General features: G+C 39.6%; 1 protein-coding gene across 1 annotated transcript in view; it reads right to left on the bottom strand.

The window, feature by feature from the left end:
• LOC135471088 (histamine H1 receptor-like) overlaps positions 1 to 24,468 on the bottom strand; it is a 49,463-nt gene extending 24,995 nt beyond the window's left edge. Inside the window, exon 1 of the mRNA XM_064750135.1 lies at positions 24,361 to 24,468. Coding sequence (XP_064606205.1) covers positions 24,361 to 24,402 — 42 coding nt within the window. The 5' untranslated portion in view covers positions 24,403 to 24,468. The remainder of the gene's footprint in view (positions 1 to 24,360) is intronic.
• Positions 24,469 to 25,736: the final 1,268 nt, after the last annotated feature.

Here is a 25,736-nt window from a genome sequence, read left to right as displayed (position 1 = left end):
GCCGATGCCGCTGTTATATATACGCATTATACATAGGTCCTACTGCTTTCTCAAATAGGCGTGAAATCTTACAATTAACCTGCATGTGAAAAACTTTAAACTGAGGTAAACGGCTAATCTCACGTAGAGTATTACACAAAGTTCATGATATTTTATCAAAAAAAAAATATCAAGTGGCAGTGCATCAGGAACTAAATACCCTTTATCATGCCCTTGCATATATATTTATTTGCCGAAATAAATAGGTATAGTCTAATGACAGGCATACTGACAAAAATATTGTTAGAGCAGGCATTTAGCACAATGTTTTCGTGATATTTTAACAAAAAAAGATAACTGTCAAGTGGCAGTGCATCATCAGGAAATAAATACCCATTACCATATCCATGCATATATATTTATTTGTCGAAATAAATAGGTATAGTCTAATAAAAGGCATATTGACGAAAATAATGCTAGAGCAGGCATTTAGCACAATGTTTTCGTGACAGATAATGTTCTAGCTCAACATACTTACTGCAACAAGCGGAAATTATATGTCAGTCATAAACCCAAATCTGGTTAGATACGAAATTACATTTCTCCACCCTGTCACAATCTTAGCAGGAAATAAGAGAATTTCCATTATTCTAGGCTTCATTATAAAACTTGTCAAGAAAGATAGGGGTTGAGGGTTGAGGGTGGGTCAAGGAGAAATACCAAAATAGGTATCGAGGAATATATGACAGGACTAAGCCCTAATATTTTGATTGATGGTGTTTTGATTCGTAAAACTCCCTTCATGTAAAGTTGTAGAGTGAACGAGGTGACAGATAAATTCGATATTGGACTGGTTTGGCACTGCTCCTGTATTACAGCGAAGCATTAAAACATATTTCTCGATTAGACGGGTGACTCTCAGGTGAAATAACGATATGTGGCTTTTGACTGGGCAAGTGTCAGGCGTTGGTTGAAAAATACGCCGCCTACTACGCCCCACTGTCCTCACCAGTCTTTCCGCGCCTCGATCTTATCAGATACGTGGGCAATCTGCTCTGTTGACCTTCCAAACGATGTAGGGAAGTGGCAAACGCTTGTAAGCGGAAAGGTGAAAGGAAATACGGATCTCCATTGACAGGAATTGATTTCCGGTCAGATCAATGGGATAGTTAATGCCGTCGTTGTTCATTCATAGCTTGAGCTCAGTTGAACACTACGCAGAACTTCAGTGATTCAGTAAATACTAACCTAAAGAAATGGACCTGATAAGCCTATACTTAAACATTGCTATACAGTCATTCCAGAGTTTGCCTTTTCATGGAGGTCCAATACGAGTTCAATACGAGTCAGTCACTGAACATCCTTACAGAAGCCATTATAAGAAAGGTCAGTCGTCAACTTTGGTCCTCACACATTGATTCTAAAGCAAATGTACTTTCGTTTCACGATGAAAAAAAATACAGCCAGTAGGAGACACATTGATTAGAGTTCCCTACATTGGTATTCAGTCGTATTAGAAATTTTGTATGAATTTAAATTCTGGAGGATATCCAGAAGTCCTAAGATCGTTGTCAGTAACGATATTTATCATAGGTGCAAAATACTGATGTTATGGTATGCTCAGTTCTGTGAATGTTCGTATACTATAAACAATGAATATTTCATAATGAGAATTCCATATGACCTGGAGGATGAGATTGTAAGAATTGTGTTAAAAGCTCAAACTTACATTATGTACTTCAAACAATAACCGAGCTCACAAACGCCTCGTACTACACGTAGCTCTGGAGATTTCACTGATTATGCAGTTACCTCCCTGAAATGATGTATCAGTTACTATGGCCAGGGCAAGATCTCTGAATGATCAGGAAGAGATTGACAAACTTGGGCCACAAGTAGCAGCCTAGGGACAGCCGATTGTTCTCGCTCAAACAAAACTCAGATGTAAACAGCGTTACCATTGCGAATTTAAATTTAACAAACTCGTGCTTAAGTACTTGCAACAAAAGGAAGTTTAGAAATGTTTAAGCGATTTAATGAAGGTTACGTGATAATTTCGCCGACTCCGCGACCACCCTTAGGTAGAAAACCGTCGCTGGCAAGTCAATTACTATTTGGACACATTCTTGCTTGATCGGAAATTGACGGTGGGCAGCCTTGTGCTATTACAACAGCCGATCAATGGGACGGCGGTACGTTTGGAGAGGCCACCATGGAGAGGTAGACCGATAAACACTGTTGTTGGATTCTGCAAACATGGGACTGAAGCTCTCATTGTTTTCTCATGTCATCTCTTCGACGACAGGAAATTAAGCAGCCTGCAAACACGTCTTTATCACTAGACCGCGTGACCACTGGCGAAGAGAAGAGGGTATTTATCCAGCTACATTCTCCTAGACAACTTTTGTTCTGCTGAAGAGTCGAATAAAGGCAAAACTTGTCAAAATATTAATAACCTGGGTACGGTAGAGAGATGCCATGTTACATTAGCAATTGTGTTGCCGTCAAGATTTCTCCCCGGTCTTGTTTGCTTAGGGGAGTGGTGATTTCAGTCAAAACTGTTTGGCGCTTACACAATAGTGTCAACCACTGGTTGTTTTTCACCTATGTGTATTGATATTTCATCTAAGGAAAACACCACTCTTCCAACACCATTATAACTTTATAACTTTGGGCTATCGGGAAGCATCATTTGCTAAAATGTGGCGTTGAGGAAGGAAAATATATCAAACATTTATGACGAAATCTTTCATCACTAGCTAAGTTTCATCGTGTCACTTGCTAAATTCCATCGTGTATAACATATATCATACAAATCTGCATGTGGATAGCGTGGAATATGGAATGCGTGCACGTGTATGTTACCTTTAACTGATGGAAGAATTGAAAAATCTTTTAAAACAGTACTGCGCACAGCGCAGCGTTATCCTGCTTAGTGGCGAGTGTGTGGGACTGGGAGCGAGGTATTCTTGTGTTTTCTTGCACTATCACATAAATAACAAATGAGGGTTTACTTTCTGTTGTTCTCTTGACGCGCTGACATCTGCTTACTGTTAAATGGCTTAGTTTCTGAACAGATTTTCACTGCTCATTATACTGTGCTGTGTACATGCCTTTTATCTGCGCCAGTGGAAGTCATTAACTCAAGTAATGAGTATCTCTTGAGTAACCGAGAAAAACCATAGGCAAAGTTTTCAATGAGATGTGAATTGATCTGCACATAGCTAAAGTAAGCTCAATGTTTTGCTGCCTAATTAGTAAACAAATCGGATCTCAGTGTCAGATCTGCTGCTACTTGGGAAACGACACGCGTAAATCCAATTCCCGCACGCACATCCACATCACTGCCTGCTGATCGGGATCTGGGTGACCGGTTTTCCTTTAGAAATATCCAAGCACGTCAGACGGTTGCTGTTGCTATCCATGCCACAGTAGAAATATATTTTACAAATGCAAATGTCGTAATATTGTACAAGCTATACTTCTTTGCAAGACACGCGTAATAATGGATTAGTACTTCAGTTATGATAGGTTTGTCTTTGTTCTACCAAAATGGAAATCCAAAGCTTGTGGATTTATTTAAGCGTCGTAATGAGATGAATAAATTCATCTTTCTAACACCACGCTCTCGCCAGACTATATCAGCCCCAGTGCATCGTTTATGGTAAAATAAATGAGGGCACCAAGAGTGGTAAGAGGAATATAATATAGATGACAATAGCATACAGGGTAGGTCGCCCAGTTTAACCACAACTGAAAAGTGCCAAATTCAAGCCCATCGCCAAATGTTAACAGTAAGAAAATCTTTGGACTCAAAGACTCACAAACGCAGTGCCCATGGGATCTTAGGTGCCGGTCGTCCCTTTCGCACACCCAAATGATTTTAATGGTCTGGGCGACTTTAAAGCGAGAATAAACTGCCCCAGTGGACGAATACTTGATAACAGTGACAGCCCCGTTGCTTTGGTTTCAGACAACAGATAATGGCAGAACTGGACGAGAAAACTCAACCGTGTCTTGGACGTGGGGTTAACCCGTATATTATTGCTGAGGGAATACCCATAAGCCCAAACACTTTTAAAAGTGGCGTACTTTGGGAGAAATGGGAAAGCACGATATGTAGTATTTATCTCACTGCATACCCGGCATAATCGTATTTTGCAGACGTTTCCTATCCATTTCCGTTCATCACAGCTTAAGAGAAAGTGTCTCCCATGCGAAGGGATAACAGTATAAGATATACGGAGTAAAAAGTAGGGAATATTTAAATCACTTTAAGTCTGTATAATTCTACCGCCTGTAATCGGTAAAGACCTCGTTGGTCATCACCAGGGTAACATAAATTGCTTCTGGCATGGGTAAGCACGAACTGAAAGCGAAATCGATTTACGTTTTATTGTATTCATCGAATTCTGTCCTAAATCGGTCTGTCCCTTTGAGGTGTAATCATCCTACAAAATCAAACTAGGAAATGAAGGATTTAATATTTTTCCGGGTAAATGTTTAACGTCAGCAAGGATTTGGTCCACTTAATCTCTCCTGCTTAACAGCCTAAAACACTTTTTTCTAGTTTGTTTAGTGTTGGAAACGCTGTCTTTTCTCTACAGGGTATACCGTAGGGTGCGAGAGGCCCTTATCTATAGTTTGACGTTAATGTCATTCATAATATAGGTTTTGACTGCTGAAGAACTGGGATTTAGTCGCTGTAAAGTGATCTCAAGATTCCGTGTCCTTCGAGTGTCTTTGGAAATATGTTTTCGTTCGTGGAACATCCTTTTTGGGAGAACAGAGTTTGGGTGTTATACGAGTGTCCGGCATTTGGCGTGTACATACCTCGCCTTGTAATATTTGTTAGATCTGGTGTGTTTTGTGACGATTTCAGTCAATGTCCCAAGTTTTTACTGCAAAAACTATTGTGTCAAGGTTATTTCATCCTACGCCATCACTCCAAATTTCCTTTCATATAGACAGAGCGTGTAAGAATCTCTGGCGCTCCGCTTCATGGTTGTATTCAATTTCGCTTAACCTGGGGCTAGGAGCTGTATATTCATCGTGTTGAATTAGGTCACCATGTTGGATACGTGAACAGTTGCAATCAAAGTGTAACTGACATACGTATTTTGTTATCGACAACTTATATTCTAGCATGGTACACGATTTGAATATTGATTTCACTCAGTCGCCTAGAACATACCCTGGGCCTTTCCAACATGTATGCAAACTGTTGACCGTTTCTCTTTGCATGATTTTGTCCTATTTTCGTACTTTATATACTTGCTTAATTCTTTGGTGGTTGCTTTATACGTCGTTTTTGGGAGCTGTTTTTTGCGATTATTGACCTGGAACGTCCTCATTGGTTGACGGCTGGTATATGAATGTCTGTTTCGACGCATAAGTTTATACATAACACACCATGAAGAGCCGCATAATGCACGCACTATTGTTACCATGGAAAATGTTATTATGGTACATTGAATAATCGTGAGTAGGTATAAGGTAGGGATAATGTCCAAACTGATCGTTCAGGAAAATCACTTTCAGATCCAGATTTTAGTTAACAACACTTTATGAAATAAACATAATAATATACAACAAAAGCATATACAAAGCAAATGATTTGCATGAGGACACAAATCAGTTGATTGACTTTGTATTTAGACAGTTTTGGTACCACTTTCCGAGGCACTAGTATTGATATGAGTTTTCTTCTGATAAACAAGGCTATTGTCAATGTGATAATTCATCACACAGCTTGTGTAATTTAATTAGCGAGAGATTATTGGTAAATCATAAAGTTGGTCCACGTATGAGAGAGAGATCAGGGGCCACTGTTAAGTCAAGACATGCCTAATAATTCATATCATGTCTAGGCGAGAGAACAGGGCTAATTCTTGAGCAGCGATGTCTAAGGGAAAGCTCATGACAATCCATGTTTCAGACCATACTTTCCCCATGATCTGTATCTAAAGTATAGCCATATAGCGAGACATGTTTTTCACCATGCCTAGGAGGGTAATGCATGATTCAAGCCATAATGTAGGGAGAAACCAGATCATGTAAAGCGAGAAACCAAACGGAGTTCATCAGTCATGCCATGCCAATAGGCGACAGACCACGGCTAATGCGTTTTCAGACCATGTTTAAGGGAGAAATCCTCTCTTGTGTAGGTACTGAGTGAGATGTTTGACTGAGTAGAGGGTCTGGTTTCTCTGACTGAGTGGTGTGATTGACCGAGTGGGGTGTGTGACTGTGTGAGTGTCTGACTGAATGGGATGTCTTGAGTGGGGTCTCTGAGTGGGGAGTCTGACTAAGTGGAGCACCTGGTTTCTGTGACTGACACATGTATACCTCATGGGATCCGACTGTATTGTCTGACTGATTGGAGGGTCTGGTTTTTCTCACATAGGATCCGGTTTTACTGTCTGACCGAGTGGGTTGTTTGAGTGGAGCGTCTGGTTGCTGTGAACAAGTGGGGTGTGTGATGCCTAGTGGAGCGTCTGGTGTTTCTGACTGACGGGAGCACCTGGTGTTTGTGAGTGATCCGCCTCTCTGTGATTAAGTGAAGGGACTGTGAAACGTCTACTGTTTGTGACTGAGCGGGGCATCGGGTGTGTCTGATTGAGTGAAACATCTGGAATCTCTGACTAAGTGGAACATCTGATGTCTGACTGAGTGGGGCATCTTGTGTTTAAGAGCGTTTAAGTGTGTCCGTGACTGAATGGGGCGCCTGGTGTGCCTGACTGAGTTCGGTGTCTGGTGCAGGATTCAGTGGATGTCAGGTCTTTCTGAGTCTATACTGAGTGGAGTGTGTAGTGTGAATGGCTTGAGTGAGGCGTGATGTCTGTGACTGAATGGGGTGTCCAGGTGCACGTGATCAGCGGGAGTGGGTGACTGTACCGAGTGGGATGTATAGTGTCACTGACCGAGAGGGGCGTCTAATATCTGGGATTTACTTGGGGCTGAATGAGACGTCTGGTGTCTTGAATTGGAATTTGGTGTCTGTGACTGAGTTGAGTGTCTAGTGTGTCAGGCTCAGTGATAAGTCAGTCAGCGATTAAATAAACAATAATTTTTACGATTAATTTCACAATACGCCTGTGAAAGATTCTGAACATTTAAATGTTTCAGCTTCAAGTTTTAGTTCGTTCTGAGGAATAGCAGCAGTTATCACTAACCGGCCAAACATGATTTATGTATGAATTTCAGCAATACATGGGTTACATCTTATCTGGTGGCAAGTAAAACCGCTCAGCCTCTGTATATACTATATTTCTGCACAGGAGGACAGAAAATGTGCATTATAAGTGTCCCTGGTATACCGGTCTCTTCAACCATTGCAAAGACATTGCGGCACTCAGTTCCCACGCCCGTAGTTGTCCTACTAAACCTCGTTTATCCAGTTTAAATCGAATCAAAGTTTTCCTCCATTCGCGATTTACTTTTGCTGTCGCAAACACACTCTTCTTGAAGGCTAACCATCTAAAATAATTGAAAACGCCTATAGTGTTTTTGACCTTTAATCGATACGAGAAAACATTATACTAGACATCAATCAAAATGTTTTTACATCCGTAGTTTCTCAACTCCACTGTTCACCCCTGTTCATTTTGTTCTATGCGAACGAACCGTTTTCCAGTCTGTTGAAGGCGACTGTCGTTATATACGAAAAAGCAATATATTCGCTGATCCACGTTAGTTGCATGGGATGGTTCTCCAGACAAGACAGCTGGATGATAGATGTTTGCTCTAACCTCCTAAGAAAGCAAACAAATTTAATACCGACGAATGGATTTAGGCAAAGAGTGCGTAAGGGTCGTGCATGTCTGCACTACAGCCCGCTTCGTGCTCCAAGGTCCAGGGACCCAAGCCACTCCATTGGCCACTAACACAGAGATGATCACTTCAATTATGTCTGACAGGTGTAGATTAATATTTCATGTTGATTAACCAATAAATGTCGACATGACTGATAGACCTCCAATCTCAATTTAAAACGGAAGCAGCTTTGAAGGTATGCTGATGTACAGCCAGGTACTGCTTATGGTCGCTGATCGTTTATATTTGAGCATTTCATAACTAGGAACGCATCGGCTATTTTCCTATAACTTGCACTTTCGGATGAAGGCCACAAATTTTCTGTGGGCAGTTGTGGCAGGGCAGTTATGCCACCAAAGTGCTGCCCCCACTGAAGTATCACGCTGAAAACATCAGTCATGACACCTCACCCAGTCACATTATACTGACACCGGGCCGAACGGTTCTGTTCCCTTCTAACCTCTCAGTGCTGAGCACCAAACGAGGGAGCAACAAGTACCATTTTGGTATGACTCGACCCGGGTTTGATCCCAGATAAGTAGTGTGGTCTATGAAACGTTTACCTTAACTACAAATGGCTTACTCGAACGGATGCACACTGTAGCAGTTAGCTAGCCAAAACAATAAATCGTCTAAATGTTCGGTCACGGGAGAGGTGATATAAAAGACCAGTGCAGTTATGTAAATGCATCAATGAACTTGCTCTCCAGGCACAACCTTGGAAACCGAGTAAGGTGAAGTGATGTGAGATAGCGCTAAAGACTGTTCCATTCAGGATCACGAAACCTCAATTACAAGGAGCAGCCTACATAATGAAGACAAAGTCATCTGACCCAAAACACGTCTACATCGTTTCCTGACACAATTGGCTTCTAGCGCCATGGTCCGGCCTGATATTTTGTCCCGGTTTGGGTGCAACGGAGAAGCACTGTGGGTGAGACATGGCTTTAATTCTGCTTGATGGGGTCTGAAATTAGGAGGTATCGACACTTAGTACTAGGCGGGAATCAATAATAGCACCCTGGCTCTCGTCCCTAAGTTCCCCGAATGTATTGTGTTAGTGCGTGTATAGACAATGAGACCTCTCCCAATTTCGAGAGGATTTTGCCCCCTGACAGGAATAATCTGGGTAGTAGCTCTTCAGTTGATGGCATAATTCCTGCCCAAGAAGAAATGTGGCCCTTCTCGACGTCCTGGTGTCTCTACTCTATCCGTGATTATTCCACTTCCTTTGGTGGATCATTTTCAGGATCATGTCTAGCTCAAAATATCACTTCGCCTCGACAATTGTCTCATCGTACATTGCATAAATCTTCATATTCTACTTTGATGAGATGTACGCTGCTCACAGCGTCTCCGCAAAATGCTATGAAAAGCATTATCGAGCGTCTCAGCTCTTTGACCTGCCCTCAGAAAATGAACAAGCAGTATGGCATGGTGGTCAGGAGGAAAAATCACACACAACGTCACTTTCGATCATTTAGTGGGAAAAACACGTGATACGAGAACGACATCCTCTCGGTAGGCTGTAGAAAACATAATAACCTAACATTCAGATAAACTAAACTAGTATGTATAAACTTGCGTTATCACGTAAATGCATAAAAAATTCCTCATATACCCTGTGAATTCCAGAGGGCCGTGTGCTTTGCTCATCATGTCATACAAAATCTTTATGTAGGTAAGTTTAGCGGATGAGCTAACGAACAAGCCCGTTTAAATCCGTGACAGTGCCTAGACTGAAATGTATATTTTAATCCATTAAATAAGAAATAAATATATAAATAAATAGAAGATATATCTGATGCCTATATTTGCTCTAAGGTTATGAGGAGCTTTCATATTAGGCTCCTTACATACGACATGCACACAATACAAAATAAAAACAAGGTAAGGCAATGAAAGTATTAATAAAACAGAAAGCACAGTGTCATAATTGACCAATCGAAAGTGGAGAGTTAATCTCGCCAAAAAACTGATTATACACAAAACTGTTGAAACATGTCACAAAACGTTAAGCGCTTGATCTTTAGTAACGACAGTTGTGTGCTTTTGTGAGGCTGAGCGACATATTTGTCTCTGATGCTATCCAGCAATTGTAACCTATAAGCGAGAAGATTAAGGTTTGGAATATTTTCCCTTTAACCCTGCCTGACGACGTTACAGCAATACTGCGTTCATTGAAGTTTGTACATATGTTCTGTCTTAGCACAACACAGTCTTCAGACATGTAGCGTATTTCGATTGCATTTACGTGGAAACTTTACGACATTTATCTTTCGCTTCGTTGATTTATGTTGATATGTGTGCCACTCATAAAAACGGATCGTGTCAGTACCTACATGCGATTATCTTACTTCACTCCACTTAGTCAACACCGACTAACGAGATAAACGCTGTCGTCTTCCGGCCTACCAGACCACTACAGCCAGCCATTAATCAAACTAATTGCTGAGGTCTATTGTGGGTGTTTGCGCAAACATAATCCACTTGTATAAAGCCACTCACCAGCGCAAAGTAAAACAGGATTAAGAGCCGTCCACATGCATAAATCAACACAGGCCGAGAAGTTAATTGCTTTTAGTAGCTACGTACCAAGTAATTAGCTAAATCTGGCATGGGTTTACCATCTGTAGTCAGGGGATGCGTTGGAGGCACAAACATCTGCGTGTTGGACGGTTACAGACAAGACCAGACTCCGTGGAGTCAAAGATTTACACATTTTCCTTAGCGACTTTAGCAGGTTGTGTTAAAAGGATACAATATGGTAAATGTTCGCGTTAAAATAACAATTTTTATTAACAAAATGTTTTTGAATGTACTCGTTTCACTTCGTGCTGCGTGGGCATTAGCTGTGTTTGACAATACCTTTCCATATAGTTCCCTAATGGTTTCCAGTGAATATTTCGCCCAAAAATGATACTAAAACTACATTTATCATAGTGCTAGAATGTTGTGCATGACCACAATGTAAAATTACAAGCACACTGTACTTATAACCAGAACTTTTATATATGTGACACAAGCATTGTTACACCATATATCAGTGCTGCAGCTACACTATTGCCACATAAAATGTCACCGGGGGCCTCCGTGGCTCAGTCGGTTAAAGCGATAGCGCAGCGTAGTGACCCAGGAGTCTCTCACCAATGCGGTCGCTGTGAGTTCAAGTCCAGCTCATGCTGGCTTCCCCTCCGGCCGTACGTGAGAAGGTCTCACAGCAACCTGCGGATGGTCGTGGGTTTCCCCGGGCTGTGCCCGGTTTCCACCCACCATAGTGCTGGCCGCCGTCATATAAGTGAAATATTCTTGAGTACGGCGTAAAACACCAATCAAATAAATAAAATGTCAGCGATGTACATCACTATTCTATTTATTTGATTAACGCCATATTCAAGAAGTTTCACTTTATAACGGCCGTGAATTTATGGGTGTGGAAACAGGATTAATGGGGACAGCACTGACCCTTGAGGTAGAAATATGCACACGAAATTAATGAAAGACCCTCGTGTGTCGCAGAGTATGAACGACATGTCCATAAACCACAAAAACAAATTTTTATTTAACTTGTCGCAAAAGGCCAATGTGGCAAATTTAGGGACAAATTTGGCTGTCATTGCAGTCCCTAGTGTTTGGAAAGAATTGTTTTGTAATATAAGATTAGATCCACTATCAGTACTGACGCTTTCACTATTGGGGTTTGGGTAGTCAGATAACCTGTACGTCAAAATTTCTATATCTAAGTCATGTGATATGATGCTGCTTGTCGTTTATAGGTCAAACTACATAAGGTATCTTTCGGTTAAATATTTAAAAAAATGAAGTTCGTCTCTGAAGCAAGAAGGCAAATGGTTAATAGATGGTTCCTGTAAAATATTAAGATCACTGAAGTTTTCCGGTGGGGCATATTGGTCTAGTGATAATGGGTCTGAATGTAAGGCTTGCCTCACTGGGAATAGAGACGCACCCGGAATTTCGTCCTTTGACAGCTTCTGTAATTTTAGGTGATTTGTACATCTTTGGTAATTGATAAATTTGACTAATTTTACATTCAGATTTTGCAAGAAATTCTTTTCCAGATTTGGTAAGATTTTTACCATGTGTTCTGACAAGCTTTGCAATCAGTCTTACCGTTTTTTTTTCATGATTTACCCGAATTGTGCTCATGCGAATACTCATTTTTAAATCATGGAATATTTACGTTGGTAGCATTCTTTGTCCACATGACAAGCCGAGGCATCCTTATCATTCCCGTTAAAGATTACTTCATGTCATCATAAAGGTGTATGTAACAGACGACAGCTAAGTGTAACCTAACTGTACACAAACCTATATATATAATATGTTTTTTGATCCTTGACTCTCAGTTTTACAATTTTGACAAGCCCCTACAGACACCAAGCTGGTTAATGGTAAAATAAAAGTTATATTAGTCACCGGAGTTTTCGCTCATCCTATACTTTTCTAGCTTCACTCAGTGATTCTGCTGGGTATAATACACGCAAAGCTTCATTATTTTCTGTTATATTACACATATGATACATGTACCTGTAGTGACATATTATACAGATAGTGTATGTTGAGGGATGGAATATCAGGAATTGTCAGCTCGAGCCTAGTGATATTCAACCAGTGCGAAACAAGAATTGAATATCACCTGTCAAGAGCTGGCAAATCCTGATACCTGATCCCTAGCATGCACCATATATTTTATTATACGAAAAAAAAAGGTACTTTAAATCGCTGAATTTGTACAACAATATCAGGGCTGGTTACGTCAGGTTATTTACTTCACCAGCAATCAGACATCAGAGAGGTACACATAGGAACGCACGTGATCGTTGGATAAGAGCACGAGATCGTTTTCTATTTCCTATTTCGTGAACGTGGGATATAACTTGTGAGCCTGACGGTCCTTTGCTTGAGTGCGTGATTGTTGTATATCATGGAATATCATGTGACCCTGTATTGACCAATGGAAACTAACAATCACTCTGAGGTATAATAATTCCTTATCTATCACTATTTATTTATTTATTTGATTCGTGTTTTACGCTGTAGTCAAGAATATTTCACTTATACGACGGCGGCCAGCATTATGGTGGTAGGAAACCGGGCAGAGCCCGGGTATACATCACTACTGCCATGTCAAATGATATATATACCTTTATCAGCATTAATAAATCAGTGCTGTCAAATTATATATCAGTCCCGAATTATTATGTATCAGTACTGCTGTACTTATGTATGGCGACACAGTATTGCAGCGTTATATATCATTACTATTATAAAATCAAAGAAAACACCAACTTGAAACATGTCATTTTATCATTCAAATACATATACATACAGGTCTATGAATGCATTCTCCGAAATGAACTATTTCAAGTGAAAATTACGGATGCAAGAAGCGATGATGAATTTTGTCGGCAGGTTGTGAAAGATCGATAGTTTAATTCAGGAAACTGGCCACCAGCGTATAATTGTACACTTCTCGAGTACGGTATTAAACATCAGTTGAATTTAAAGCTTCTTCTGAAACGTAAAATCGACCACTATGTCATATTTAAGCTAAAGAAACAAATCCTCTAAAAATACGCGAGAAGACTAACTTGTCTAAGGTCAAGTTCAATTTAGGGCTACATTTGGTGTAAAACCATTATTATGCAGTGTAATTTCCTTTTCTCTTTTCATGTTAAATCGACCATACAAACCAACTTTTGTGGTTCGATTGAATTGTACATTGTACTACATTACATGTTCCAATAACTGTATTATAACAGTACAATAGCTGCGTTCACAAAGTCACCTTCACCGGCTGTGATAAACTGACTTCAGCATTATACTCTTCCCCTGTCATGTCACAAGCACGGCAAAATGGACATTAAATATACATTTTACTAAAGATAAGATAGAAAAGATAAATATTAGGATTATACATGCATCTTATGGACGATTGTTGACATCAAAGGCGAATCATATATTTTGACCTAGTATGTGGACCAAAATCGAGAATCCCATTGAGAGTCAGCACATGACCAACGAATTAATAAGGATTGTTTAACTAAGCACAATTAATTTCTAGCACTCAGTTTATCGTCAGCTATAACAGACACTGACAGCCTTTAGAGAATGTGGGTTATTCTGACATCTCTCACCCTTGTTAACTACGTAACTGGGTTGTGATCGATAGGTTATTATAAACCTAAGACGGTTTATAATATAGATAGGATCTACATATCTGAAAAACACTCGAAGTAGAAACAAATTGCTGACTCAATGGCATTCCACCCCCCACCCCCCCCCCCCCCCACCCCCCCCCCCCATACATTTTGCTCCCACGTTTGTGAAAGAATATTTCACATTCATATTTTTAGAAACTCAAATACGGACGGTCCGGGTCAATAATAGCATGGCCAGTTCCCAAAAGAACGTTCAACACAAACCACCGAACAATTAAGCATGTAATGCACGCAATTAGGACATAATCATGCAACAGTCACAATTTAATAATGTTGGAAAGACTTGAAAATGCTTTAGGTCAATGATTGAAATTAGTATACAAATCGTGTGCCATGGTATTATATAAGATGTCAATAATAAAATAGGTATCTCAGTTACTCCTTGATAGCAATTGTTCAAAAATCCAAAATTGTAATGTTTGTTGAAATCGTCACACAACACACATGATCTAGCAAATGCTACAAGGTGAGTTATGTACAAGCCGTAAGCAGTACCTTGCCATGAATTGGTAGCCAAATAAGAAAAAATTATAATAAAAATTGAAACTATCCCTATTGTAAATCCTACCAGGCGGGAAACCGCTTTGGTCCTTAGGCGTGTAATTTTCTACTCCTTAAGCATTTACATGAACAGTAAGAATAAAACTCGAACTGTGGTAAATTGAAAAGAGGTCGTACTTCACCGGTTACGTGTGACCATTTGCCAACTATCACGCAGTCGTCGCTGCTTTGGTTTTACTCTCTATGCTGTACGTTTTTGTAAATGTAGTGTATTCCTACATAAACCAGGATTCTACCTGTGGACTAAGCATCCCTGAGGAATGGTCCCTTTGTGTTGTGTTAATGTGAATGTGTCCTAAATGTGATGACAGTGCAGTAGTATGAGTAATTCTTGACCAGTGACCGGCTAATACGTTGCAGTTAACATCATTGCATTTTTTGTGCGTCATTCTGTTTAGGGTCATGGTGCTGAGGAGCGTTTAATTTGCTACTGAGAAAAATTTGGTAAACTGAGAAGTGGCTGTGTTTCACTAGCTACGTGCGGCCATTTGCCAACTACCATACAGTGCCCGCTGCTCTGGTTTTACTCTATGTTACTCTATATATATATATATATATATATATATATATAGATATATATATCGGTCCACATCAGATTTACCATCTGGAGAGTCTGTAGTTTCGGCGAAGGTGGATATATACTTCTTTCACAGCCTTTGTAATATTTGGATTGTATAAAGCTAGCAGATCATGAATGTACCGTTTAGTAAATGAGAAACATCGTGCCTGGTGAGGATTACTGTTTAATAGTTTCTACACACAGTCGTATTCAGACGAGAACAAGTTTAATTCTGCCAAATGATGGAGAGGGGTGGTGGTGTCACAATTTGTATCTATCGGAATACCAATAGTCTATTGATATATGGTTTCTCCTACTTTCATGTAAATGTTATTAATGAGAAATTCAAGCAAGTGGTTGAACAACAAAACACTCCATGGATGGTAACCCATGAATATAGTAGAGATGAAGAAGGCTGTGGTCCCTTTGACATTAATATAGTTCATTAAACACCGAAACTATTAGAGATGAAATTCTATCGATTAGTCCTTGTGAGGAATAGTAGCATCGAGAGAAATCTTGAGTTTGAAGGCATTTTCTGTCACTAACTATGGCGTACCAGTTTTCGCACTAATAACTTGCGACGTTGATTCAACTCGTCATACAACACACAGGATCTTACGAATAAGCCAGGATAATTTACAAGCATGTCTCAATAAGAACTACTGCCTTTGTGGTAATGTCGGTGAGACAAGAAACCGCTGAGGTTTTTGTATAAATACACTTCCAGATATGTAATTTTTAAGTACATGAGCCTAGCTTTAACTCCCTTGGGGAATGATGCATGATTTCATGTCTCTGGTACAGATAATATTTTCCTGAAATCACGACAGAATGGTGAATGATTTTGTGATCGTGATATCGATGATATCGTCTTAAAATAACTCAGGAATAATGAATAATTTCGTGTCCCTGGTATCGATAATATTTTCCTGAAATCACAGGAGAATGATGAATGATTTCATGATCGTGATACCGATGATATCTTCTTAAAATAACTCAGTAATGATGAATAATTAAGTTCTATAGAATGTCTTTTTGTGTTCGCTCCTGTTTCATATTTTCAGATTTGACTCATAGATTCATTAGTTGTTTGTAGAATCTTAAGATTTCTTGAAATTGTAAAATGCGTACCTCTTGAAATGTTAGTAGCGAAATATTTCAATGACAAAGTCGGAAGGCCTGGTTTCTGAAATAGTTTTTATTAAAGCAAATGTTGATACTAAATTTAGATCAAGTGTGAACATCACAATTCAGATTGACAGCAGGAAACAGTCAATGTCAGACTAAAATTCCCCCAAAAGAAGTAGCAAAATTTAACCTCAACCCCTTGGGCTACCTGCAGAAATACTCATTTACTTAAAAGAAGAACGCAATTGACGCAATTTGTGTATTGCATTTCCGTAATATGATGAACGGCGTCAAATCTGCAATGTAATTTACATTGTAGGCCACCACACTATCTACACATAGTGAGGTTTTAATTCTCAGTCCAGTATTGTTTTCCATGGAGCAAATGACTGACACATAATAATATCAGACATAATTTTACTATGAGTTTTTAATTGTAATACAACGTTGATATTTATACATCTGGAACCTAACATAGCTTGTCTGGATCAGACTGTCTGAGTTAGTAAATCATTTACTTGACCATGTTAACGTTAATTTTTATACCAAATTTTGCCTTAAATAGAGGATCGTTTACAGGCGAGATACATGGATGTAGCTCTGATGAGAACACTTCTTCATTCTGTCATGTATATTTTCTCTATTCTCAAGCATGCATTGAATGTGAATGATAGTGAAAATACTGGCCGGCTCTTCCGGGAAGACATTAATAAATCCAATACAAATGACCAGAGCGTCGACAGGGGAGCAAACCTTGCAAAGAACGGCAAAGAAGACATAAATGTGCATTGGATATTTGGATTAAAGAATTGTTTGTGTGACAAGCCTTCACCTCAGAGAACAGGTTCGAAATTCGACAGCGAGCGGCTTTACCTGCCAAGCTGTCAAGACGAAGTAACCTAATGCTGACCGGAATAGTAGGAGAGACCGCTCGATACATTCGGGAATACTAGTTAGTATCTGCCTCTAGTCCCAGGAGGATACCACGGATTTGAATTAAGCTCCATTCAAATAAGGCTTTCCTTTTGCTTTAGGCCTCAGATTGGAAAGATAAGGTTTCTGACTGTTAACAAGCAGAAGGAATACTTGGATTACTGTTTTATATTCCATGAATTTCAAGCGCTTTTTTGTTACTGCTCCCATTGATTCGTATTGCTTTTGGATGACCTTATTTTAATCCTTTTCTCTACTCTAGGCATTTCTCTTTCAATTTGTAAGAAATCAGATGAATGAAATGATTGTGTTAGTTCAATGTAATCACAGATATGCATGCCAAAATTAAAATGACAATCAGAAAGAAATCATTCTGATGTGGAGAACAGGTATAAGAAAAAGCAAAGAAAACCTTTTCAAATGTCTACATCGGTATTCCAACTGCAGTTTCGAACTTTTCTATATATGGTCGACCACATGTATGGTAGTTTTTACATTATAACTGCCCGTGCTTCTTCTGGCTCTTAGGATAACTATTATCGTAGTTCTCTCTTCTATACACCGCTCTATGCTTGCATGCTAAACTTTATTAACGATTGAAATGCATTTAATATTTTATATTAAAGTGCACAGTTGTAATTTTATGTATATTCCATATTTAACCGTTTACGGTAACAGTAAGCTGAATACCAGATATATACTAAAGGGTAACTCGATATTGGCTCTATGGGGATGTGGGAAGTCAAACTTACATTTACTTCGATTGTGAGACAGGCGAGGATCACGTTAAATCTGGCACTCTATCTTGCCTAATATTCTTGCAAAGCACGGAATCTGTATCTTACCGTGACTCAGTTGTAGTGTTATTCGTGTGAATGGAATTGCAGAAAAGCTATGATTAATTACAGGGCATCATACACATTTAAGTTGTAAAGGTGAGTAGAATCTCAACAAATCGGTTTAAGGGTCATGCTATCACGAAACACTATCTCAATCTCGATATACAAAATCATTCCTTTGCTCATGGAAAAGCCTTCGGCTTATATGATAGATGAAATCGTATCAAGCACCGTTTCCTGTGTCATTAGCTGAAACAACAGAAAAGGTCCGTTTATTTGTGTTCTTTCTGCCACTTGCACTCAGGAGGAAGATATGAATCTTTATTCGGACAATGACGTCCTTGTCTAAATAAACCAGTGTCTTTGGCGATAGCTAGACCGATACGGAGTAGTCCAGGGATGTAACCCTGTGGAGAGAGAGTAAGGCCCTCATTATTCTGACAACACGCCAGATCTGCCACGGTAAGGTTAAAGGCTGCAAGTGACTGTTGACCACACAGTATTAATTACTTAGAAGATCAACCATCACAAATGGGTTTTGTCAGTACTGACCTGCAGCTGCCTGGGAGAATTATTGGCAAACTAACAAGCTAGAAGGTAGACACGATTTATATTTGTGAAATATCTCCGGCGAACGTTATTACCGTTCCAAGTGTGGGCGGACAAGGAGCTCACTTCGTAAATTTACTTTTCATGCGCTTCGTAGTTAAGTGAATTTGGAATTACCTAAGACAGTTAACAGGTCTCATTCAAAACCTTCGTGGAATCTATAAATTGTGCGTGTAATTGAGGTATGTAGATACAACATGGAAAACGTGAGTTTCACAACTGCAAGGAATGAAAAACAAATATGTACATATTTACATATCTGAGGTAAATAAAAGTAATAAAATAAAACATTCAAGTATGTTTCTACTGCTATTAGATATCTGCTAAGAACAAAGTTATAATGTATATATGTTTGATAAATCCTCATTTCTTTCGTTGGTGCATTAACCCCAAAAAAATAAAAAAAACTTCACATATGCAAAAAATGAATTACGTTGAAAATTTACAAGTTAATGCCTGTGAATATCAGAATGGCCAGGCCTAACCTGACCATTGAAATTGAGGAGCACCACGCGGGGCTTCGTGCATCACGCTCTTTTGTGAAAATGCGACGCTGCACTTGTGCGAGGTGACGTGACCACAATCTCATGTGGAGCATTTTCCTGTGATTAGAAAAAAACACGCTGAGAATTCTTACAAATGTTGAACGCGCAATTGGCATGCTCCAGGATGGCCAGTCTAATACTATGCAGTAGACCGACAATTCACAAGCTAAGGACACGTGTGAATCAAATGGCTACGACATTTCATCAACCCAGGTAAGGGTTGCCACGTGTGACACGCTAAGGACAATCAAATTCGGCTAAGTCATTTACGTTATCGTTTTACGACCGCAACATCACTATTCTGAAGTGCATAACTGCTGAGACCATACGAAACATCATTGTGAACACGACCTTGTCTCGGATCTGGTGTCATTCATGGCTGTTCATGGTCCAGGTCTCCAATTCCAAATTGAGAATGCGACACCACACACATCCCATAGAACAGGTACGGAATGCTCTTGGACGAAGTTTTCGTGCCTTGAGACGTCAACCCTAGAATGCTCAAAATGTCCCTGTGAAATCAAAAAGTGACCCCATCTTGTCACTGTTGACTGTGGTGGGTGCAGCAAGCACACCTTAATGCTTAATCCTGTTTTTTAATGTACGCTCATTACGTCCATTAACCAGATTTACCCACTAGCAACATACTTTGTTCCATATGGGTATGTTTGGAACATAAAGTAGTACGTGAAGTTTCGATTTTTGTTCAGTATATGAGAAGATTCAATCTCCCGGTAGTTCATGAGAAACCTACAAGCCCTTATCCCAAATATGTTTCGGGAGCCAGGCAACGTCATTCCTGTTTCTTCAATAATCAGGAAGATATTCACTCTGGTGCGCTTTAAGTTACTGTTTTTTGTGTGATTTCCCATGCTGTATTATCGAATAACAAAGACACCAAATGGTAGAGTTGTGCATTCAAAACTTCAGTCTACTACAAATTATATATTTCTTCATAACTTTAAATTTCAAAGTAAGCATCTCTATTCCAAAATACTAAGAGGGAAGGCTGCTTTCTGAGGCTACTGATTCAATGTTACACTTTCAGATTCAGTATCACGTGACAGGTGGCTAAATAAAGATATCATTATTGTCATTATGACAGGAAATGATATTGTAAATCTGTAAAAGATTTTGAAATAATTACCCACCGAAGAAATGTAGTCATTATCAAATAAAAACGGTACTATAGATTGGCCAAGAAATGAATTTGATTCCAGCTTTGGATAAAAGATCTAACGTCATCCAGGAGTAAGAAATTCGATATAATCCCCGGGACAGATTTGATGTATTGGGAACGAAGGAGGATTTGATATTACAAAATTACAGATTCAATGAGACAGCCGAATGGCTTACTGAAGCATTCGCTAAATTGGGGATTTAATTCCGTTATTTCACAGGAGTTCCTTGAGTATCGTCGAGCTTGCCTTCTAACGCTCCCTCTGATAAATTTCACTCCGCCTAAATGAGCCGGGGTTAGGGAGACCTTCATAAAAAAAGAACTATAGTCTTCCAGGCAGAAAATCAAATATGTTGTTGTTTTGCAATAGGAAGCCAAGTAATTGAAGAGAGTAATGAAAAGCTGGTATGTCGCCGACTTAATGTCCTTCTGTGTTTAATAAAGGCAGGTGCGCGCAGTTCCTTGCTCTAGCAAGCACAGAATTGCGCCATATCTTGAGCTGATCAAATGGAGTAAGAGGCCTCTACGTAGACTGGCAGGAGTCGAGTATAACTTACGTCGGTATTCCCTCTATTGATTACATTGGTTAGCGTTAGAGACCACGGGGCACGTATGGGATGCTAGACAATGATTCTTATTTCTAGATTAGATCGAACGCGTCGCATCTTGCATTACTCAAGACGCTATTCTGTACGGGAAGCGGACTCGATCACACGAAGTTACGAATCTCCCACTGCATCAAGTAAGCGAGTTTGCCACAGTCACGGATTACACAATCAATGGGGACCGTTCTTCCTCTCTCCATGCACCTTTTGCAATCAGTCCGTGATTATATCGCATGGTTCATCATCGGACTTGGTGAATGCCCCGTTTTTCCATTGCGGAACGAAGATCGACACATACGTCTTGACGTCATTGTGGCTATACCATTCCAGGAAATTATAAATTGTGCAACGTTGTGTTCTAGTTTATTTGTCTCTAAAGGCCGCTTTTTTAAATCGATATAAACCTAATGATGAATTAATGGAATCACCACATCATACGTTCAGAGGATATGTTTGCAATGATAGTGAACACATTTGAGTTGCCGTGACTAGGTGAGATTGTGTTAATAACAACCATATTATAGTATCTCTCAAGTAATACGTTAGGCCCTTGAATTGCCTCCAATAAGAAGATCCATGAGACTAATGCCTGTTATTATACCTCATAGGGTAATTCTTAGTTTCCATTGGTCGAGAGACTGGTCACATGATATTCCGCAAAACATGATGTACAACAATCAAGCTCGCCGAGGAAAGCTACGTGTGAAGCTCACAATTTACTACCCCATGTTCACGAGGCAATATCCAACGATCTCGTTCTAATATCCAACGATCACGTGCGTCTGTTCCACAGCAGTTATCTCCCTTTGAGAGCTCTGGCTCCTGCTTGTTCGTAAAGTAAACAATTGGACGGAGGTTATAGCTGCCTTATCGACGTACAAACTCAGCGGTTTGTACGTGTGAAGTACAAGTAGTCGGGCAAAGCAAAGCCCAAGTTGAATATAATTTGTCGAGAGCTAACAATTCCTGATGTCCCACCCCTAGCATGCATTATCTGTATAATATATATTTTGATTGTTCCAGAGGCCTTAAGAGTAACGTACCTAAAATAATGTGCATCGCCAGGTCATACGTTTTACAGATAAATACGTCTTTCATACACAGAATGCAAGCCTGCGGCAATTCCATGTCACACTTGCATCCTGGATTTCTCTACTAAGACGGTAACATGCAAGGCTACACTCTTGAAGGTCAATTTATCTTAACTCAGCCTAGTCTAGTCCCTAGTATTATTTCTGGTCTCTTTGGCATTCCACTTCCTGTGGCTCTATAAACCTGGCATCATTGGAATTTCCTTGTCACCTTATTGAGGGAAATTTCCCAATACGTATATACGATATACTGTCTTCAGAGGCTAAACTTTCTTCTCTCATTTAGTGTTCTAGCAAACATGGCATTTTATAATTAGGGCTGCTCATAATACATACTGACGTGTGAAATCAAGCAATCTCCGTCTCTGTTCTTTAGAGATCACAACGTCGGTTTAGTACACAGTTTCCTCTGTTTAATTTTTGTGCCAAGCTATTGGGTGATTTTGAATTGCAACTTCGTTGCCAATCAATAAAACATGTTAATAAACCCAAGAAGTCACTGAATCTTCTGACGTGCTTCCCCCAATAAAATGTGTTCTGACACATTCGTGATTAGATATCAAACGACTTGAATATGGAACCCAGTCAGATCAGTTGTACATGTGATTAGTATGCTGCAAACTAAAAAGGGAACAGATTCTGTCCTGAAGTACTGATTATGACAATAGTTCACATTTCTTCAAATTACATCATATGTTTTAAGTTGAATAAATATTTTATCTTTTGAAAATTTTCCATGCTATTCCTAGAAAAGTGAAATATCGGCACAAATGACTTTAGCATTATAATAAGTGTTCATTTATCACGGAATTTCACGGACATCACGTAGTTCGTGACTTGACTACAGCATTTCTTTTCAAGAATTGGAATACCTGCTCTCTGTTGCTGTTTGTCTTTACATATAATTACAACATAATTATAAAGTTTAACAAAATAAATGGTGCGAAACAAGGTAGGGTATTTAAGATCATCATTTATAGCCGAGAGATAATTTTATTACAAAGCATTCTCATGTATTTATGGAAAGCGTACTGAAATAGATCATCTTTCGCAAATAATATGCGCATACCATTTTGTTCTCTGGATTAGAATACAGCTTGATTACATCAAATATATGTCAGTTTTAATATATTTAGGAAAAGCTTAAAATTGACTTTCTAATCAATCCATTATCTCTTATAGATATTTCTTATGCACAATCTCTGAGGAGTAAATATGATAAAATACGGTTTGGTCTTCTTCACTAGAAAGAAGACAAGAAATAACACTATCGAAAACGCATTGGAAGGTGGTGAAATAATAACAAGCGGATTGTTCCAATACATATAGTGTTGCCTATTCAATATTTAGAGGTAATGACAGCCCACAAACTCACTTCATCTCTAAATATTGGAGGCCTTATGTTTACTGCTTAGTAATTATATTAGGATGCACGAAAATCTGACACGCAACTGAAGTTAATATAGATAATATTGGCCATGGTTAGAGATTGACAAAAATCAGTCTCTACTTATAGGGCCTATTGACGTTAGAGCAAACGCAACCTAGGAATAAAGGTGTTTATACAATAAACCTAAGCATATTTTGTAGTGCCAAATGCAAACTGTAGTAAGTTTTAATAACACCAAAAGATGCTCATATACGATAACTGAACAACAGCTTGCGACTGTCAGAAGTCTGTTCTCAACAAATGCAGTATTGATTTATTGTGATGTGAAACACTAACTGTGAAACGAAGATTTCGACTGTGGGCTGTCAAAAGTTGTACGGAATCGTGATTAAGACTATTTAATCTTTTCAATCATTGTCCGTGGCATGCTTATCATTTGCCTTTACTGTCCAGGTCTGGCCTTAAGTATATTTGCTGATCTGTGAGCATATCAATTGTAGTCTGAGATAGGTCATAATTTTTTTGGCTTCTCGATTTTTGAAATGTATATGTTATCATGCCTTACAGGCATATGGCAAGTATGTCCCTGGCATGTGTCTTCTCACCATCTGATTTGCAAGATATCCGCCATAAGCAGTCTGTTGGTAAAATATTAGTTCCATTACTAGTTGGTGACCTTGTCACTGAAAGCCCCATTTCAACTGACAGCTTAGAATTGTTAAATTTACGGCGTAGAGCACTCCAACTGGACGAGATAGCCGGCGGAAACTGAACATTTAGAATGGGGATTAGCAATGTTCATTAATCATTTTGTGGTTGGAGGAAAGATAAGAATATGATAAAGAGAATGTTAATTGGAACATGTCGTCTTTTGTACTCACCGTTTGAAGTCTCTTCTCTGTGCGAACGGCATGTAATACCATAGCGTTACCTACAATGGTCAGAAGGCATAGCAGAGCAAGAAAAATCCCTAAAGGTATGGCTTTCCATAGCTCAAAGGGGTCGGCCACTTGAGAAACTGAAAAGTCCCCGTCACTGGACACATTAATGAAATCTATATCGTCCGTAGAGAAATTTCCGCCCAGAAACTCAATTCCCCAGATATCATCAAAATCGGTGACATTTAGCGTAGTAGGGATGGTTGTCAATCCAGGGCTGTAGTCCCCCATTATTAGGGATGTACAAACCACGTCCCTCGGAACCCACAGAAAACTGCAGCAACACTTTGACCAGCAAAGTCTGAAAAAGACCACACAACCTTGATAGCGGTTTCCATGTTCCCGGCTGTGAAGAACGCGCTCCAGTATTTAATCCATTCTGCAGTGAAAAGCGTTTATACCTATACAAGTAATTCCAACCTGTCACTTACTCATAGTATTCATGCTATAAACGACGCCGTCAAGTTACATGCGACTTTCTCCCAGGACAACTGCCGACCTAGCCCACCCGCGATTTATAACCCACCAGCCGAAGAGGTCGGAACTATATCCGACTCCTAGTTCACATCCCCGGAAAAATTCGGATTACACAATGAGACATCTGTCGTCGGGAGGTATAGGAGCTATATTCCATGATTTCTGTCGCGGTATTCAAAGACTTCCAGCGATGGGCTCTTTCGGAGCTGTTAACTGTGGGCTGTGGAATGGTAATGGGTCCAGCACGTTCCGTTCTGGCCGCTTGTTTAATTTCTACGGCATATACCGGTATTGTCAATCGATCGGGCCTGTGCTCCTTGCTAGTTCCAGTCCCTTCTGTCAGAAAGTAGAGTGATAGGAAATTCACCTCTCAAGCGAGCAGCAGTAATGGATACTTCCTATTCTCTGAGTTGTCATTTCGCCATCTTCATTGTCTCTTCCCTGACTAGACATGCTGATGTTACCCACATAGCCAGGCAAATCTTTTCACATTTCACTTGTGTAAAAAACGAACCATTGTGTATACTATTGCGTTTTCACATTAACAATATTTACCTTAAGTAAGTTGGTCGATGCTGACCCACACCTTCGAGATCAGTTTCCTTTTAAATTTCTATCCGACATCATTTGTCTTCATGGGACGTCGCCAGTTGATGCTTATCCATTGTTCAGTTCAGTAAGAGCGATGGTTGCAGGTACTCTTAGCTTTGTCAACGCGGCAAACATACAAGCAGTCTGTAAATAATAATATAGCACCAGTGTTAATAAAAGTTGTTTTGTCGGTCTGTGTGTTAGGGTGGACATAGTACAGACCATAAAATTATTGCCAGTTTGAGCTGCTA

The sequence above is a fragment of the Liolophura sinensis genome, chromosome 7, assembly GCF_032854445.1.
Source record: "Liolophura sinensis isolate JHLJ2023 chromosome 7, CUHK_Ljap_v2, whole genome shotgun sequence".
Taxonomy (NCBI): domain Eukaryota; kingdom Metazoa; phylum Mollusca; class Polyplacophora; order Chitonida; family Chitonidae; genus Liolophura; species Liolophura sinensis.
The sequence above is the reverse complement of the archived record's forward strand: the minus strand, read 5'-3'. Positions and strand labels throughout refer to the sequence as shown.